Source organism: Taurulus bubalis, assembly GCF_910589615.1.
Source record: "Taurulus bubalis genome assembly, chromosome: 8".
Classification (NCBI taxonomy): Eukaryota; Metazoa; Chordata; class Actinopteri; order Perciformes; family Cottidae; genus Taurulus; species Taurulus bubalis.
The window spans coordinates 11,987,789-12,007,829 of NC_136596.1; the positions used below are offsets into that span (position 1 = coordinate 11,987,789).

A 20,041-nucleotide genomic window follows, 5' to 3' on the forward strand; every position below is an offset into this window, starting at 1 on the left:
TCATAATATACATTTATAATTCACGCACCATGCAATTTCTTAGTCTTTTACATATAATACAAGAGCCTTAATAGTGTTTTGATCGATGTAGTAATGTCAGTGTCCATTAGGATAAAAGCATGGCTTGAGGAGGTGTCAAATTCAAAGTAAAAATATATTTGAGAGACTGATAATAACGTGTGATCTTTACATGGTATTTTAGACAGTTTAGTTATGGTATGAAGTTGGTTAATTATGTATAATGAAGCACGGCGGACAGATTTCACATCTTTGTTAAAAAGTGACACTGTACAATAGCTTCCATGGCAACAACAAGTTAAAACCGTAAGGAGAACCCCTCTCCAACTCCCCCCCACCCTTCCCACATATATTACAGAAGTTAATTCCAAACAGGATGGTAAATCTTGAGAAGAATAAAAAGACAGAACGATCACGCTTTAAAGAGGAAACTAAAAGACAAAAGTGATCAAGGGCAGGTTTTAAATCATTGTACAAAAATAACAAACAGCAACCCACCACAACCAAACACGTATTCTTGAAAAATCCATTGGAAATTGATTTCTTTTTACAGGTTGCACAGTTTATTTTTGAAATACCGGTTGAGATAGTCCAGTATGCCAAGGGACAGGGGGGAATGGCAACAAAGATGGAAGAAAAGACTTCAGTCTTCCTCTGTGCATCCGAGTACTTCTGCACGCAAAGTGATCCTGCCGTACCATGACCAGGGAAGGATCCGGATGAGTCGAGCGTAGATGGGTGGATCGATCACGTTCTTTCGGTGTGTGTCATTGTCAAAGTTCCCTTGGAATACCTTTAAAGACAGCAGTATGGAGCAATTATTCATTTTGAAACCAGAAGCTATAAACACGTTGTGCTCTGCTTGACACCAAGAAAAAACATTAATGGGGAAACTGAATTTCAATGGTGCTGCAATATTTGAAGGCTTTTTGGACTAGACGTATGCTAATCAAAGGCTTTAGAAGTCAACTTGTTGGGGGAAAATATCTTCAGTGAATTACCACAGAAACCACATTTAATGCATTTTTACTGAGAGGCAGGTGCAGAACATTTGCGGTGCATCTCTTGCCGGATTTTTCCAGACTGTTGCCTTCAAGGTCTCATACATGAACAGTTGCTGAATGAAGTTCAGCCAATCAGAGATTCAATCCAAGCATTGCCAATAACAGTACAGTCTCTGAATCTAGTCCTATTCTTGGTTATTTCCTTTCATCCACCACACATGTGAGCACATCAACATTTCCACCCTGTGGAAAAGTGTGGCAGGAAGCACCACAGCTGGAAGTTCCACCTCCACAATTAGTGACAAACATCTACTGTAGTTTCTCCTGCTTACTAAGTAGTGTCATTAACATGCATCTTATGCTTGTTGGTCTGGTTTTTGCCTACATTTTTATTCATTTTTTCAACCTGCCATTTCATAGAAGGCTTTGATGGTCGCAAGAAATGGTGCTGTGAAGGGGAAGTCGTGTTTCTCCAGTATTGCCCGTCTTTAATCTCAACATATTGTGTTACAGACTGATATTCATCCTGCATCAACACACTACTCTGATGTATCCTTCACTGAAGTGCTGAAAAACTAGTGGTAATCTAATTTAGGCTAAACATTCATGTCCTTAAGAGAGAGATTTTAGTGTCTGCACCACTTTTATACCAATTCAATGACATTTAAAAGCCTTTAGATAAGCCTTAAGAGAAAAGTTCAAGGGTTAACTAGATACAAGATACAAATAAGCTAATTGTTTTACTGGGAAGTCTGCTAAATTTTTTATTATTAGACGCCGTTGGTGTTTGCTTAATAGACAGTGAAATTGAGTGTATTAGAAAGAAATGCACCTACAGGGACTGCTTCATTGAAGGATATGATCATTTGAATTAAACAGTCATGAATATGCCTGCGTAATTGGGATGTAATGGGACTCACTGTTGAGTGGAAAGGAAAATCAGCGGGCCAAATCCAAGCAGGTGCTGGACACAGAGGATGACCTTTTCAGAGTAAAGCTTTAACTAATTATCTTCAAAATACTCATACAATAAATGGTTTCACCACAACACGTGCTATAAACAATGGACAATCACCAAAACTACCTGTCACTGATCAATATTAAAACTATGGAATTATGCCCAGTGACGGCAGTGTCTGCAGACGGAATCGGGCCGGTATATTCGGCCCGATTCTGGGGTGTCATTCATCCCAAGTCAGCAAGCGGACCCTGTATTTTAAAATGTATGTCTACATATTTTATAGTACACTTGTTTTAATGTATTGTTATTTGTTTGCTATATTTTTCTTGTAATATTTTGAGATTATGTCTCATGTTATTCCATTGTGTTTTTGTTGTTTGTTTATTCACAAAAATGGTTTGGGATTTACTCAATTTTATTTAGGTAAGTGGTTGCACGAAATAAAAGTATCTAAATCCATTTTTTTAAGTTGACTAATTTACTTCACTTTAATATATATTAATAATTTTACCTCAACTATTTAGTTAGTTTACTCACTAAAACTATGTTCAGTATAATACAATGTATTATGTAACCAATTATTATAACTATTTATCTTTTATGTTTTTGTACAGTGACATGTTATAAAGCCTCCCAGCACGTGTTTCCATTAATACAACTACTTTCGCTTAATTCTTTATTCTGTCATTTTCTGGGCTTCTGTGAGTCACACTTACTGCAGACCTTGTGCTTTAATCATGTAACAGGTGTCCACTCTCATTAGTTTCCTTATTTCACATGTCTAACATAAACAAGTGCAGGCCACTTTTTCATCCTACATTCTTTGACATAATTTATTCTTGCAGTGAAACTCATTAGAGGTTTGCATCTGCAGACAAACAAACAACAGTACATCACATGGCATTCTGCCCTCTGTCATATCTCCCTCTTTCTCTATATGTATTTTCTGTCAACCCACATTGTAGTGCTTAAAATGTATCGAGACTATTGGTGTTCTTTTCTCAGTCACCGGAGATGCATATGCATAATGTTGAGCATGAATGAACTAAGGCAGTAGGTGATCCTGTACCAGGGACACTCATGAACTACCTTATGATCTAACATGCTGTTTGCTACGGACAACAAAACACGATCAGGCCCAACCAATCCTAGTTACAGATAAGTTTGTGAGTTCTAAAGAGCTCTTGCATTCAAGTGCATGTTTCAAATCACATGTTGCAAATTTGGTGAAACAGGCTCCAGCTTATTTATTTCATAATAAAATGTAAAACCCTTCAAATAACAAACCACAACAAGCAATGGGTGTACTGTGTCTTAGAAAAAAACCATAAAACAACATTTATAGACATGAATCTGTCTGAATGTGGCCATGTTGCACTTTCTATTGAGCTGGCATACAGGCTGACAGACGCGTGGACGTTTTAATAGAGCTGGATACTCTGTTTCAGGGTCTGCAATACCACCACTTTCTGTTGTTCTTTTCACTTTTATTTGTATTTCAGAACTGCAACGTTTGACACTGGGAAGTGAGAAATGTGTCATTTCCAAGAGTCTTGCCACAACTGTAATGTCAAAACCAGGGCACATGACAGCACAATATAAAAAGGCAGGACAGGAAGACCATGAGAGCAGCAGCTGATTGAAATATGACAAGAATCTCTCCTAGACTGTCTGGGGACCTGCACAGTGACAGAGGCAGTGTCTTTAAAATAAACTGTCTGGAACAGGATGTGTGGAGAATCACAACAAGACAAATACTGTGAGGAAACAAAACAAAACAGAAAAGGGATGAGCGGGTTGATTAATGTATCCTGAACTTAATAAATAATAATAAACTAAAATAGACGGACAGATAGAAAGTGAGCACACAGTACTGTATGCCCCTTTAATACACTACACTGAACAATTACACATATTTGAACTAGAGCCAAGCTCCATAAAAGCAGTATGACCCTTCTTCCGACACTTCCAATAGCATTTTAAATAGTGGTTGCTGCCGTATTAGTAAGGGTTGTATGCTATATAAAGTATGTTTATAATCAAGAGTAATTAAAAACTTGTAAATGCTATGTTTAGTTATTTGTAAATGACCAAACACTTTTTTTAAAGGATGCTTCTGCCTTCCTGTTTCATCAGAATTGGACCAGTTGTGCAGTTGAAATATGGCTTTTTCTCTCCTGCTCAGATGGTGGGTGTGGGGTGGGTTGCATGAACTTTAGAATTAGTATATTGTGACCATCTAGTAATATATTTTACTCTAATTAATTGTCAACGTTACAAAGCCAAAACAAAAAATGCTTCTGAACTCTTTCTGTTATTTGTTGAAACTGAAAAAATATGAATTATTAATAGCTAGATTTAGAAAACTACAACAATACACACAACCACGGTATTTTCACATCTTTTAGTCAAATATGTGGGAAGTGGTTGAGAGTAAGACTCACTACATCGCCCCCAAGCATACTTATTTTATCCAGAGACTACAGGACACATTTATGAGTGTGTGTCTTCACACTCACCCAGTAGCCACAACTCTGCTGCCTACTATTGATTTTCTAGGCCGGCAGTCATGGGTTGGCGTTACTAAGGCAAGCCCTGTGTGACCCCCATGCTCCATTATTTAAACCTGCTGCACAGGTCAAGGGAGCATGGCGCTCAAATCTCTATGCTCTCTGCCCTCATGATACCTTATGCGGCCCAAATGACACCAGGGAAACATGGCCACGTCTTCATTGGAAGGTCAAGAGGAGCCTTTCAGCGATATGTAATCTAGTTATTTGTTTTTCTAATAGTGAGATGCATGAAACTTCGCAGACAATATTTTACACTGCAAAAAAAAACTAACTATTAATGGTTGGTTAATCTTAAGATTATTGTATTCACAGCTATCTAACATCCTTTACCCTCTAACCTGGAGGGAACTGAGGACTCTAATGGCTAATTAACCCTGTGTCACCTCAGTGAAACGCTATCAAACATAAATCAATTGCTTTTGTGCTTGACTGCCCCCATGAAGTGACTGTGTAAATACTGACATCTAGGAAAGAATAGTGGTGCAGGACTAGTGTAGTGACCTCAGCGTGTGCATGGGAATGCAGCCGAGCCGGTATGTATAATTATGGAATGTTACACAGTTTAATTATGTTCAAACAACGAACTATGTTGTTACCTGTCTCAGTCACAAGTGCAATACAGGGGTATTTGGGATTTATGTGTGCAGAAAAGGCAAACACGGCACTCTATGGATTTTGTAGAGGGATACTATTGTGTGTGTGCTCCACTGTGTGACAACATCTGTATTCTGACGGAGCCTCCTCTCTCAATCTAGATCTAACTGCCTGCAGCCTCTGCCACACAGGAGCTGGAGGGGGGAGCTGAGAAGAATACTTACAAGCCTCTACCACTGTGCCCGAACCAGACACCCAGAGATGCACATTCTCTCTCTCTCTCTCTCTCTCTCTCTCTCTCTCTCTCTCTCTCTCTCTCTCTCTCTCTCTCTCTCTCTCCCTGCCAAGTCAAGCACCGTGGTGTGGCAGGAGGAGCCTCAGGAGTCCAACAGCCAAATGTGTCCTCTAGCATTAATGGCTGCTTCAGCCGTCTGAAGAGGGAAAACACCTTGAAGAATCATACATCTGAGCAGCCCCCTGGCTCCGTCTAGAGACCAACTGATTGACATTCTCAGAAGCCTTGCTTAACACGCCTGCCCTCTAATACAGAGCACACACTCTCAGATTGACTGCCCATCCCTGGTTTTGCTCTGACTTATACAGCAAAAACAACACAGGGGACGACTGGTTATAGAAATGGCTTGTGTTTAATTTAATGGTATTTTTAATTCAATATCAAGTTGACTCCCCACTGAGCTATCTCTGAAAATGAGATTTAGAAATAAAACATAATAAACAGAGCAGGTTCCTTAGAAGCCACCAGTGCTTTTCTCTCCTTCCCTTTGCTATCTCAGCTGATTCTTGCCGGGCCTTTGGAAGTCATCCAGTGCTCAGTATTGAAATTGCTCGAGTGAAAATCATGCTGAGCAAGCAGTGGCCCGTATCCAAAGATAATCGTGGGTGTTGAAATTATAAACTCCTCAAGCAAGGAATATGAACTGCAGAAATGGAATAATATGTCGGGGCATTGGATGCTGCACTGGTTCCACAACCAGGATACAGGGATGAATTTACATCTGGCTATTGAGGCGTGTTATTTGCCTTAACAAGGTGCTGTCATATTTCATTCTAGGTCTACCACATTGAGCTAAACAAAATAAAAAGCCTTTCTTTAAGAAAATCACATTTTAAAATGGCAGTTGAAGTTATCTCGCAACCTTTACGAACTGCTCAGAATCAGTTTTCATGAGAAAGCCCAGCATCATAGCTGATGCTTTTATGTACACAGACTCCAAGACATGGACCGCAGTTGAACCATGAAATCAAGTATGACGGCAAACTAAAGATGAAGGGATTTCAAGCCATTTGAAAATATCCACAAATGCTTTCATATTGTGTTATTATTTTTAAATGTGTGAAATAATGTGTGCAAATACATATTGACGATTTAATTGAATATAATAAATCAATATATCTCCAAATATGAATACAATTATATTCAAAATCTGGGTCACAGGGTGCTCAAACTGAATTAATCCGGTGCAAACTTTTACACTTTAAAATGCTCAACTACAACTCTTTCAATTAAATGGAACAACATATATAGATTCTAACAGTTTTACTAAATATGTTTTACACGCTGTTATTTATATTTATTAATGAAAATGTCAAATGATTATTAAACTTTTTATATGATCTTAAATACTTCAAGGCAAGTATGATTTAAATTACACTGCATATTTGAACATATTATGCAGTAGTTAAAACTGTATATAATATCACAATATTGTATAATGTATAATACTGTGAATTATGTTTAAAGCACCTCTACAGTATTTTCTTTGTGCAAAAGGCATGTATGAATTATATTACATCTTTTGATTTACCATAGTCAACACTTTAGCAGTACATGAATAAGCAGAAGGAGTTGGGCTTATCGCTCCATAACAAGACAACAGAGCAAAGTGAACACTACCTCTCCTGCCACCAGTATCTGAAAGACAACGGTCTGTAACACTGGGCCTGCAGCCCTGCTGATAGCAGCAGAGAGGCTGCTGCTGTCCTGCTCTGTCTCTGTTGTAGCGGGCGATTGGAATGGACATGTACTCTGTTGAAGGGCCGTAAACAAGATTGTCAACATAGCACTGGCCAGGCCAGGTTGACAGCCCAGTCCTATCTGATCCCAAACCAAAGAGAGGCAACAGGACAGACCGGACCGGCTCAGTTTGAGCCACAGATAAGAAAATGCTACAGGAGAAACAGGCAGGTTCGAAAAGGACATTTTCACACTTAATACTAAAACACCTTTTGAGATTTGCACTTCTGTGTTTTTGTCTGCTTTAGGTTTCTGTCTTTCCTGATCCATTATACATGTTAGCTATATCTATCCAAAATGCACCTTTTCCTCATTATGTGATATATAATTCAAAACGTTCAGTCCTCACAGTTCCCACAGACAGACATTTATGATTCTACAGTATTTTTCAGTTTGTTTAATATGTGCATATGATAACAAAGATGCGTTCAATCTGATTAACCATTTTGTCAGTTAATGTTGGTAAAATATGAGCAAATACTGTGTGATTTGTGTTTGATTGTGTGATGTGAAAACTTCTTACCTTGTCCTTCCCCTGCTTCTCATCTTGATATACTTTCCACCGCTCTCCATCATTACTGTATGCCAGTTTGTACGAGCCAACAAACTGGACATGGCCAAAGTCTTTAGCTCCCTGGGTAATTACACCTGTGACCTTTGTAGGCACAAGCAAGTCCACCTGAGAGAGGAAAGAAACAGAGATAAATAGATAAGTATAGGGGTAACTTTCTCAAGAAACTTAGCAAGTAAAAGAGATGCACAATCTAGTCAGCATCTTTTTTCTTCTTCTTTCTTTTGATGTCAGAAGAGTTACTGTATAAAGACACTGGGTTCAAAAAGTCAGTTTAAATTATTCACAGAATATTGAACAACAAGGCTAAATCCACAACCTCGCCTCAGCAAAACAGAAATCGCACGCCGCAGCCGCTTCAGCCGCTCCATTTGGGTACATTTTTAATAGGTTCTCATTTGTTGCAAACAATTTGGATCCCATTCATGCTAGGCAGCAAACACACACACACACACACACACACACACACACACACACACACACACACACACACACACACACACACACACACTGATATTTATATTGAAATTGTAACATTCAGTTATGCTTTGTTATTTGGTAAAGTACATAACACTGCTTGGCTGAGATTCAAAACATATTTAAGATAAACCCAAAAAGAACAACAAAAAGAATAAGTAGTGTTATAGCTCTATCGCATTTACCTCCTCTACTCTGCATCAGCAAAATATACGGCAACAATGTCAAACACAGGTCAATTTTTTTTCAGAGACATATTTCCCCACCATGTTGATTATGTCTGCTTTACAATTTATATTTAACAGGAAGGTGTGTAAAAGTACAGCTATTCAGCTCATATTGTGATGGAACATAAAGATAAGTATTAGTAAACACTCCCACTGAACTTTCATAAGCATAAAGCAGCAGGTGTTCTGTTTCAGCTTCAATTCCACATAATAGAGACAGTGTAGCAATACTATGCTGTTACAACTGTTTGGTGTTGTTTTGTACACAACAAAAAACTAAACTACTTATCAAAAATAATATGACAAATGAAGGCTGTGAAATTCCCATAACCTCCATGTGATTAACTTTCTTTAAAAGAGCATGTTGTTTTATACTAGTGTAAAAAGATGTGAATAATTGATAGCACTGACTTTTCCATTTTCAAACATTAAATGCTAATAGCCTAAATGTCACTGTAAAACTGTCTCACGTATCACATACGTCTAAGCAGCACCGGTTCATAGTCCATACAGGATAAAAAACAGTGTGTCACTTGGCATTTTGCAGTAACGTGAGAAGATAGTGGCAAAGCTTTGAAGCAGAGCGAGCAGAGAGAAACAAACGTTTGCAGTTTCATGTCTTCTGCTGAATATAAACATACAACATCGAAGCAGCCATACATATCACATTAATTGACCTGGTCAACAGAAACTGTGTCACACAAATCTGACAAAACAAAAAGACTCAGTGTAGATTAAGCACATAAGAAAACAAACTGAATTATGAGTTATGGCTCAGTTTCCTCCTACCTCCCAGTCCCATTGCCGAACACCATTGTGCACGTCATTGCACAACACTAAGCTGCGCCTGGCCGCACTACACCACACTGTACCTTTATTGCCTGCAATATGTGACAGCTTCTCTTTCCTCCTAGCAACTTTAAGATTGAGGACTGCTCCCTGGGTATTACATGAGCGTTATGAAGTGCAGACCCCTGCTCTGAACATAATTAAGCATATACCTGGGTCCTGACATATGTAGACAAAGCCTTGCTTACAAGGCAAACTCTTGGCTTTCTTAAAGGAATCAAAGTGGATAAACTCCCAGTTCTCCATTTGTGTGATGGTAAGAGAAGGTAAAAAAACAGCAGGCATAATTTTACTCTCAACAATGCTGTGATTACAGGTATGCAATCATGCAGATGCTTCACAGTACAATACAATATTCATGAAGTTTCTCCTTCAAATGAGAGCAGTCTCTGTTTTTTGTGGTTGGTAAATGCTCATTTCAGCCTCTATATGCGGCTGCGACAGCAGATTGGAATATTTTCCTGTGATGTATATGAATACCGTGAAACAACAGCTCTCTTATAATAACAATAAGGTCACAGCAACTGGATAAAGTGGGGCGGGACAAAACAGTGGCTGCATTTAGAGGGGCATGACACTTTGCATTGTGAGGCTTTGATTATGCTCCAGTTGCAGAATGTCGAGGTAATCCTGTTCTACTCAAGCAGTCAAGTCTGCCACCAAAACAAAGGCAGGCTTGAAGGGGAACCTTTAATTGCTGTCACAGGTAGCGGTCAAAAAATACAACCGCCCCAAGCGACGGCGCCTCTCAACACTTTGATGGCCCAAACTGAATTAGGGGGCGAGATAAGCTTGTTAAAGCAAGGCCTCTCCTGCCGCCCCCACCATCTGTTTTTTTCTTCCATGACACTCTCAACCCCATCCCCTCCTCCACGAGCTCTTAACCCAGACAAACTAGGACTGTGTGAAGTCTTTGTAGCAATCGTGGAACGCTCATGGCATACATGTTTCAAAGAAATGAACCATGAGAATCAATTTTAGGATTTTGCTTGCTGTGTCTGAGATTAAGAACAAGATTCATGCATCTTAAATATAAACCTCCAGTTTTCCCAACAATACAGCTGCACATCGAAAAGTGAGAGAGCATCATTTACATGTACTTGTTCATTTCTGACAGACAGACACTCATCTCCCCTGCTCATTAAGAAGAGAGATGGTGTGTAAATCGTGTGTCCCTATTTGAAGTGGCTTTGCCATTGCAGGATGAAAAGATAAATGCAGTGAGAGTCAGCTTCATAAGGAGCCCAAACAAGGCCCAGTTTCTTTTATTATGAATAAAGCACTTTAATACATGGCATCCTGCTGACATTCTCCATCCTGCTGTGCTAATATAACTGCATCTGCTGAAGACTCAATCTTCAAAGCCTGTGGTATACTTTCTATACATTCTCCTAGACACAGTGCATAGTTACGAATTTAATGCACACCAGTGACGGAGGACTGAGGGGAATAGGACTACGGCCCATCAAGCCCTCAACAGGGCAGCTATCATGAAAGCTCTAAGCTGTGGAGAAAGCTTAAAAAACACCCTGTTTTATTGCTCCTGAAAAATCATCATCAAGAATAATTTTCCAAATCATACGCAGAGACAACACATCATACTGAAAAACTTTGCAATGTAAACCTCACGTTGCTTAATATGAACTAAATGATCCAAAGGAGAAACCCTGTTGAAAGAATGTGTGCATAAAGAAATGGAGCGGTTAATTGGGGTATTTAAGAGAAAGGGACAATCTCACAAAAGACACAACATTTCTGGAGCTTGACCAATACTGGAAGTCAAGATATTGTGGTAATACTAAATGTGGTTCAACCGTATCAGCTCTCGCTCTCGATGAGCAGGATGGAAAACTACTAATGTGGGACACAGGGTATGACATACACAGGTATATCGTCAACACAGGCTACATGCAACCTTTTTTGTGACACATCAATGTTGAGATATTTGCCGGAATTAATATTGTTATGTTCATCACTGGATATAAAATTATAGGATTCATTAATAGCCATCTTTAGTCAGTGTATTATTTGATAAGTATTCATACTGTGATGTCCAATGTAAATAGACCAGATATCAAAATCCTAGTGAATGTCCACAGGTTGTGTCTTTGGTTCACATGGAGGGAACGGTGAAAGCCATGGTGTGCTTTCACCGTAGCCTGATGGAATCTGAGTGTCATTTGCATGAACTTTAATAAGAGATGTCAGATATGCCTGCTATCTGAACGTAGTACCGCATGCCAACAAAAGGCTTTTCTGTGCTGCTGCAAACCTACTATCTTCAGAAAAGCCCCTTAGCAAAGCTAAAATAAGTACAAAAGGAAGGATGAAGCTGAAGGTGGACAATTTTCTGACAAATGGATGACTGAGTATAGCACTTCTCCACTGAGTGAAAAGAAAAGCCTGTTTGTATCATGACCTTTCTAAATTTAAAAAAAAAGTGCCATTCCACACAGAGGTGAGCTGGCTGAGTCGGTTCAACGACATGAACCAGGAGGCCGAGTGTCACTGAGCGTGAAAGTTCGTTCTGTGATATGTATGACATTTACTGTGTGAAAGCCCATCATTGTCCAAGTCCCAGGAAAGTGCAATTGAACAGTACTGAAATAGGTTGTGGCATATTTACAACCCCAGTCAGCAATAACATCTGCCCAAACAAATTAGCCTCAGACTCAATATTCATTATTTTATTTGTATTGTTTATTACTGTAGAAAACAAACAGCTGGTAGCCCCTCATAGACTTAGATTGTTAAACAAAGAGGCCGTAATGACTGATTATAGTTTAAAACCTAGAGTGCTGATTATAAAAAGCTGCTGGTAAAAATGAATAAAAGGTTTGCCGATGGTCACATTTTTATATTTTGAGAAGTTACACCTTCAGCATGATGCATGTCCTACGGTTGGATAAAAAACTATTTCTTTATAATAATAAAACAACAACAAACAGGTGTTTTGTGTTCCTCAGGATTACAAGTTCATTATATGGAATGAATAGCTGCAACATGATCTCATCACTGCTCTTCACAAACTATTGCTTTTTCAGGAGCCTTAGCCATCACTTTCTAACAACCCACCACAACGAGCTCCGACACTCCCCTATGGTGGCAGTGGATGTAAAAAACATCAGACAACACCACTTAGTAAGGTTTAAGAAAAGACATCAAGGTTTGGGTTCAAATTACTGCGTTTCTAAAGGGAAAATTAAACGTAAAACATGTACAGGAGATAATCAGTTGTTTGTTAAGTGAAAATGAAACTTAACATTGTGAACACAACACAGGTGGTTGAAAGTCCTGTGTTTGATAGACTTGTTCTGTTTGAGTTTTTAGTTTTTTGTATTAATTGCATCACACTCCCAGAGGAATTTCTCTAAGCTTTTAATAATGAGGCGAATGGGTTTACATTGATTGTTGTTAATTGAAAGTCCGGTGATTGCCTTCCGCGTCAGTATCAGGAGCCTTTACAAAGCGCCTGTATTGAGACCCTGGGAATGAAAACGGGCTGATCAATGCCTTGTTTGGAAATATATAACTTAATTTCAGGGCAACTTGATAGTTTGAATAACTGACACTGTCACTATTAATGTAGTTGTCACACACACACACACACACACACACACACACACACACACACACACACACACACACACACACACACACACACACACACACACACACACACAATCTCCTTTCTGACACCTATGTGACCAGTGTTTCCACAAGGGGTTGGAGGATGTCAGAAAAGATGTCATAGAGTGAAAGTCGCCTCATGACTGCATAATTTTGTCTCAGGCCGGTCAGTGTGGCACTAACCACATTCCTGCATGAAGTTAAAACATTTTCCTTTTTTAGATTTGACTTGGATAAAAAAAAAAGTGAAATGTGGAATATGAATCAAATGCACTCTGCCGAAAGAAACGAATGAGTTGTCCTGACATAATGGTGGCAAGAACAAAAATATGTAAGCCAAACAGTTTCACATGGCAAGGACATCGCTATGCATTGAACTTCCTCCCCCTCCTAACCTCCTCTTCACTCTAGTCTTCATGCCAGCACACTTACATTAAGTAGTTTTGTATGTAACTGAAATGTAGCTATTTGTTATTGTGTCTAAAAACATTGAGATTTTCTCCATCTTCACAGTATGCCTAATATCCTTAAACACATAATGAATGGCACCTGCATGTAGATAACCGCAGGCAATCTGCAAAGACCAGAATGAATGTCTTTTTCAAAAACACAATGCTAACAGTGCAATCACACATTTTTAGCCATGATAGCGGCATGGCTCCGGGGATGCCACTGTCTGTCTGGTGGTCGGTCCATTGATCCACTACTTTGGTCATCAACGGTGCCCAGAGGACACATCTTTATTCTGGTGATTCCCTGTGTTTTTATCTACTGCCACCAAAGTCATAATTTTCCTTTATCCAGTCAAATATCTATCTGAATATCTTTTGGATGGATTTCTTTTAGTGCCACCATGAGGTAAACACATTTGGTTTTGATGTTAAATATGTATGTCCCCCTTTAGAATGAATTTTAATAATGTTGGTCAAACATTAAAATTGCTCAACACCTTGGATAATGTCCAAATACCTGGCATTACCATCAGTCTTAGCAAATGTTAGCATGCTTACATGCTCAACTAAGATGGTGAACATGGTAAACATTTCACATTAGTATGTTGCTGAAAGCGCTGCTGTGTTTAAGTAGAGCCTAAAAAGAGCGGCTAGCATGGCCGTAAATTCTTCTATAAACTCTACTGTTACACTCTCTCGTCTTGTTTAACAGTAGAATATATAAACATATGGGAATTTCCTGTGAGCTTCTTAAAAGGAGATTTTGTCATTTTTTGGGGGGGGAACTGATGAAACAATTAGAAAGTTTCTCAGAGGTACAAGCATCGATGAGGCTGTGTCATGTGTCACAATAAATGCTAACATTGTATTAAAGTCTGCATAGAAAAGTAACCCTCTCCTGTAAAAGCTTGCAACAGAAACACAGTGCATGGTCAGCGTTTGATTTTGTGACATCTTGCTCTCCATCTATAATTTCACAAAATTACTTGAGTGCTTTAAAAAAAAACATAACACTATTATTTAATTCCTATTATTTTCACTATAATAAAGGCAGCCTTCCATCAAAGCTATACATTAAAGCACATACATTACTACCTGAGGTTCTAATGGGCAACTCAGAGCACAAGGCCGTAAAACCGAAGTAGCCTCAGCATGTCAAGTTAAGTCTGATTGCAGAACCAATGAAAATAATTGTCCATGGCAAGAGGAACATGAATGAAATCAACCATAGTGGTCTGGATCATTTGGAGCTATTGCAGCAAAGAGAAAAGCATCTAAAGAAGCAGCGAGTTTCATACTGTGTCAGCATGACTGAAGTGAGGGATCTATATGTGTAAAAAATAGCCTTGACACTGCACTAGTAAGGGACTTGAGGGATTTCACACTCTGTTTAATGTTCACTGTGACTACACATGTGATAGACACTTACTTACTGATAACATCTAAGTAGTTTGTCTCCCAAATCAAATCGGTAATTCTTAGTGGAAGAGAAAAAATGCCTACTGTTGGAATATTAAGCAAGTGTAACATGTAAAATGATTTAATAATCTAAAATATGGTGTTGCTATTCTAAAAATGAAGATACTGGTTTTTTAAGGTCCTTCAAAGAGGTGAGTTAAAAATAAAATCGTTTACAAGTCTGGCTGCTGCACTTACAGCTCATCATTGCTCCACCCTCCTCTTTCCTGTTTCTCACATGGTATATCAAATATTCATATAAAATTCTCACAAGTGTGCTCACACACACACACAAACACATGGTGTGCTTCACACGCAATGAAAAAGGGAACTATGAAATTGCAAAACAGATAACATTTATTAACAAAGGTGTTTTTTGCAATAGTATAACTACCCTGAAATTAATCAATGTCCAGTATTCTAAAGAGCCTTAGCTTAGCTGTGGACTATTCTGAATTAATCATAATACTGTAGGGTACTGCATGTATTACTAATGTTTAAGTGCAGTCCACACTCTCCTGGGCACATAACATAAAGATGTCTGATTTAAACCTATGATACAGCTGCTTGTCAAGAGATTGCTTAGGGACACTCTGAGACCACGAGATACACATGCAGAACACATTGGACCCAATCTCTGCTGCACTGATTTAAGTACAGGCGCCATCGCTTCTGACAATTCCTGCAGATCCCACGATTAGAGCAGGCGCTGCAGCAGAATCATGAATCACTCATATATAGATACATGCTTCCTATGGTAGCTGAGAGGGAGTGAGAGGGATAGAGGTAGAGAGAGGGAAATGAATATGTGGTGTTGAAGGATAAGATGGCTTCCTTGGGTAATGAAAACAAAAGAGTAACATTTCACAGGTTCCAAGCAAACCTGTACATTAAGGCATAGTTGGAGAGAGGGCACACTAAAAAACACACAATTGAATTAGGGAAGCAGATAGATTTGCCATCCCTTCCGTAACTTAATTTGGAAGCTAATTAAATCAGCATACTAGCTGCAGGGAAATTGAATAACATAGAGTCACATTGGACAGGATTAAAATGCGGATCTGATGATAATGCCTGAATGAAATTTACATCAAGCATGTTTTCAAATTAGTGTGGATTCTTTCTCAAATTCTCCTTGAATTCTTGGATAATGTTTTCTAGATGATTGAATTAGCAATAGCTGCTGGCAACATTTTTCGTCAATTGAAATTTGAGAGCATTTTTAATATGAAGGAGTCTCCAGCTGGGTAGCCAGCAGTTACATATCCAGTATCAGAAGGATCCCATCCGGCATGCTTCTCTGTATGAGTTGGATAATGAACCACAACAATCCCTCTTAATATGACCCTCCATATAACAAAAAATGCCAAGCCTTAGAATCATGCACTGACTGTACATAGCTACACAGGTTCACATTTGATCATGCCTTTCTGATACTGGGCTGGCACATCTGCCAAAGCAAATTCTGGCTGAGTAATTAGCAGTCATGGTTACATCTGTCATCCTAGCTTCAGAGCCTCTTATCAGTGTGCAGTGCCATAGCTCAGATTCTGTCAACAAATTGTGGAACAAAAAAAAGACAGAAGATGCAATGCTGTTGGCTTAGTTAGGGATGTGTTTCCTACTGTGTTGGATTATTAATATTATCATGGTAATTCCTGTGAAGGTTTAATTAAAATGCACTTTACATGCACAGAAGTGTAGGTGCAGCCCGACCGACTAGACGGTATGCCCAAGCCAGTGTTCATACATTGCATACTTTTTACAGCATCACAGCTGTGGATAAATGGCTGTGTGCTTTTCACTGATTGCAACAGAAACTACCTGGAGACGTTGTCCCTCTAACACTCTGTTACTTTAATTAGTTCAGCAGGAACTTTGGCTGTAGGTGCTGTTTTCGTTGATCCAGTTCTTTGTGTAGAGTAGTATGACAAATAATGCTAAAAGGCTGAGCAGTAGAATAAAGGATGTATCTCTAATGTAATTAGAACTTTGAATAGTGCGATCTGCAGGGATAAGTGGCTTTATCTAGTTTCTACCAGATGAATGTAGTATGTACATGACAGTAATAAAAATGCTGGTTTTAGAGGATAGCCTCTGTATGCTGCCTCACAATTCATTGTTGTAAGGACTGTTTCTCATTGAGAGGGGGGATCAAGCTTGAAGGACACAGAAGACATCTCACCCTTGAAAGTTCCCAATAAATTCTCACAGTCCAGGCAAGTAATTCTAACAAAGTACGAGTCACTCTTTCTTGAAATATAGAAACGGTCATTGCAATTCCATATGATCAAAATCCCTCTTAAATCCTTTCATGCAACAATGCCTTCACTATCTCGGAGCTTTAGTGTCTTTAGAAAGGACAAGCTTCATCTTTGCTGCATAAACACCCGAGAAGGGATAAGTGTTTCAATGGTACAAATTAAAGCCATTCTCTGTGGATGGATGAAACAAACACTCAGCTAATTCTATCGACTAAAGGACATAGAGTTTGTTGTCAGCAGTGCTGTATTTGAGCTAGCGACTTGATTAGGAAGCTGTGCTCGACAAAATTGGTGTAATGATAATACCATATGTCTTCTTATTGTTCCTTCTAGCCTCTAATCTAGATGGGACAATGCTCTATTTGAAGTGTCAACAAGCATTGATGCTTTCATGAACCACTTGCAAAAGCTGGGATACTTTACTTCAGCATTATATTAATTATTGCCATCGTAATTCATTGTTATTTGAAACACTATTAAATAAAACAATTTAAATGTTGACAATGAGATGATCCCTTTTAAGACAACTAATGCAAAAACAAAAGATGAAACATTTATTTGATTTACACAACTGGCTAGAAACTGGTAGTTCAATTTACTTTTGACCACAAACCTCACCGTATTGTCATGTAAGGCTTAAAACAGTATTTAGGATGCTAAACTGTCATTTACCCATCAAGATTATTCCAAGAACTACTATTTATTAAATGAATTTGATAACTTTAATGTTTGCAAACTATTAAAACATGTGCAAAGGGTAGTATGTAAGGTCATTATTTTTAGATAAAATAAAGTCAACATAACTAATTGAATGCTCTATTGCAGTGGTTCTCAAATGGGGGTACATGTACATACATGAGATTTAATATATATATATGTATATATATATATATATATATATATATATATATATATATATATATATATATATATATATATATATATATATATACATATATATGTATATATGTATATATATACATATATATATTTTAAATCTTTAAAATTAGCATTTTTTTCAACCCAAAATGATTTTGCGCTGGTTAGGGGGTGCTTGGCTGAAAAAAATATCTTGCATCACTGAAAAATCACTGAAAAAAGGTTGGGAACCACTGCTCTATGGCATGCTCCTCTATGGAAACGCAACATTTATTTGACCTAACCTATTACTGCTTCACATTTTATGAACTGTAAGCACAGTAAAAGCTACACTTAAAAGTGAAATTCATTAACATTGCATTTTGCATGTATTTCATTGACTTCAATTGTCCTGAGTGTGTCCTGGTCTGCTCCTGCCTCTCTACATGTTCCTGTCTGTCTCTTTCTGGGTCCTGTGTGCTCCCGTCTCACCAACAAAGGTCCCAACATCCTTTCAGTGCCTCGCCTCCCACCGCCACTCATTACTGGTACACTGCATTTGCATATCTATATCTATAGTATGTGCTCAGCCAGCTGTGCTGCAATATTTTAGTCTGCAACTGTTCGTATCAGATTAATGGGACAGAAAAGACTCTGTCACTCAACAGACAAGGAGAAGGTGACCCAACGCAGCTGGGCAGTACAAGATTGATGATCCCAGATCAAGTGTTGGGTTGCATCTATCTGAACTGCAGCTCGTACTGTCCTCTGGCATTCAGCCTGCTGCAGTCTCCTCTGGTATAACCAGTGGAAGCCCCTTGGTGCTGGTAGACTTTGGATTCAATAAGCTCTTTGTACTGTGGAATAAACCCACATGGCCTATAGAAATTCAAGAAAATGGTAAATGGACTTTTCTTGTCTTCTTGCGAATCTGTAAACATTGAGAGACCACTTTTGCCCATGACAGATCAAACCATTCTGCCAGGCACTACATGCTCTACAATGGTTCCAAGGTCATAGATTGTTTTGTTGAATCCAAAAAGTGGGAATTCAGTGTTTGGACCATCTCTTTAAATGGCTTCATCCTCTCTGGTGGCCACTTACTGTACAGATGTTTTTTACCAACAAAAAAAGGAAAACAAATGGCTGCTACCCAGTTTTGTCACACAGCTATGAGAATTGCCAACTTTTACCAGTACAAATTAAGATGTTGTGGCAGTGCCATGTATTAATCTTACACTCTAGTCAAAATATTCACCTGCACTTCTGAAGCTATTCTCAAGCAATGTGTCATCATAGAACTTTCTGTATATTGATCCACCCTCATAATCATGGTAGTTATTCAAAATGATAGTACCACCATTTCCTAAATAATCTAAAACCCTGTTCCTTTGCATCCTGTTATAACCCCAGTGGAAATAAACTATGATATTGCCAATAAACAAATGTATGCAGCTAAACTGGTGCTAGAGTAATAACACTAACTCCACAGGCTTGATACAGCTGTGACTATAATAGGCCACTTTACTTATGACTCTCGTCTTTGTCTCCCACTGTGCTTTCTCCTTAGTCCTGTGTGTTCCAGCAGAGAAACCCATTTCCCCCATGTGCAGGCCGAGCCTTAGCTGCTAAGCTGCCACAATTTACCTCATCAGTATCTAGCAAGCCTCCACTCTCACAGTAGTCATTTGCTTAATTGTACATATGGTCATATGGAGGTTTCAAGTTTGTGGGTTCCTGAGATTTTCCTGCTCTGAGAAATTCCAACTCCGCCTCAAACTGAACAGTGACAGCAATACAATCTAAACATCAATGTCTAATACAATCTTAGTTTACTTCTTAAATTGTTACTATTTAATTACTCGAGGGTCAATAGTGTAGAAACCTATAATTCATTCCATTCCATTATCCAAACCGCTTCTCCTATTTAGGGTCACGGGGAACTGGAGCCGATCCCAGCACAGCACAACTCTTTTTTGGTTTTCCATTGGCAAAACATTTTTTCGTACCACCTCTGTTGAGGTTCTAAGCGATCTGAGCCGATACTAGAGTCAAAACACTGCAGACTGC

At 38.7% G+C, this 20,041-nt stretch overlaps 1 protein-coding gene across 1 annotated transcript in view; it reads right to left on the minus strand.

The window, feature by feature from the left end:
* Nucleotides 1-661: 661 nt before the first annotated feature.
* Nucleotides 662-20,041, minus strand: part of LOC306740573 (EGF-like repeat and discoidin I-like domain-containing protein 3) — a gene marked incomplete at both ends in the record, with an annotated part of 91,680 nt that continues 72,300 nt past the window's right edge. Inside the window, 2 exons of the mRNA XM_079222784.1 lie at nucleotides 662-811; nucleotides 7,709-7,864. Of these exons, the coding sequence (XP_079078910.1) occupies nucleotides 662-811; nucleotides 7,709-7,864 (306 nt within the window). The remainder of the gene's footprint in view (nucleotides 812-7,708; nucleotides 7,865-20,041) is intronic.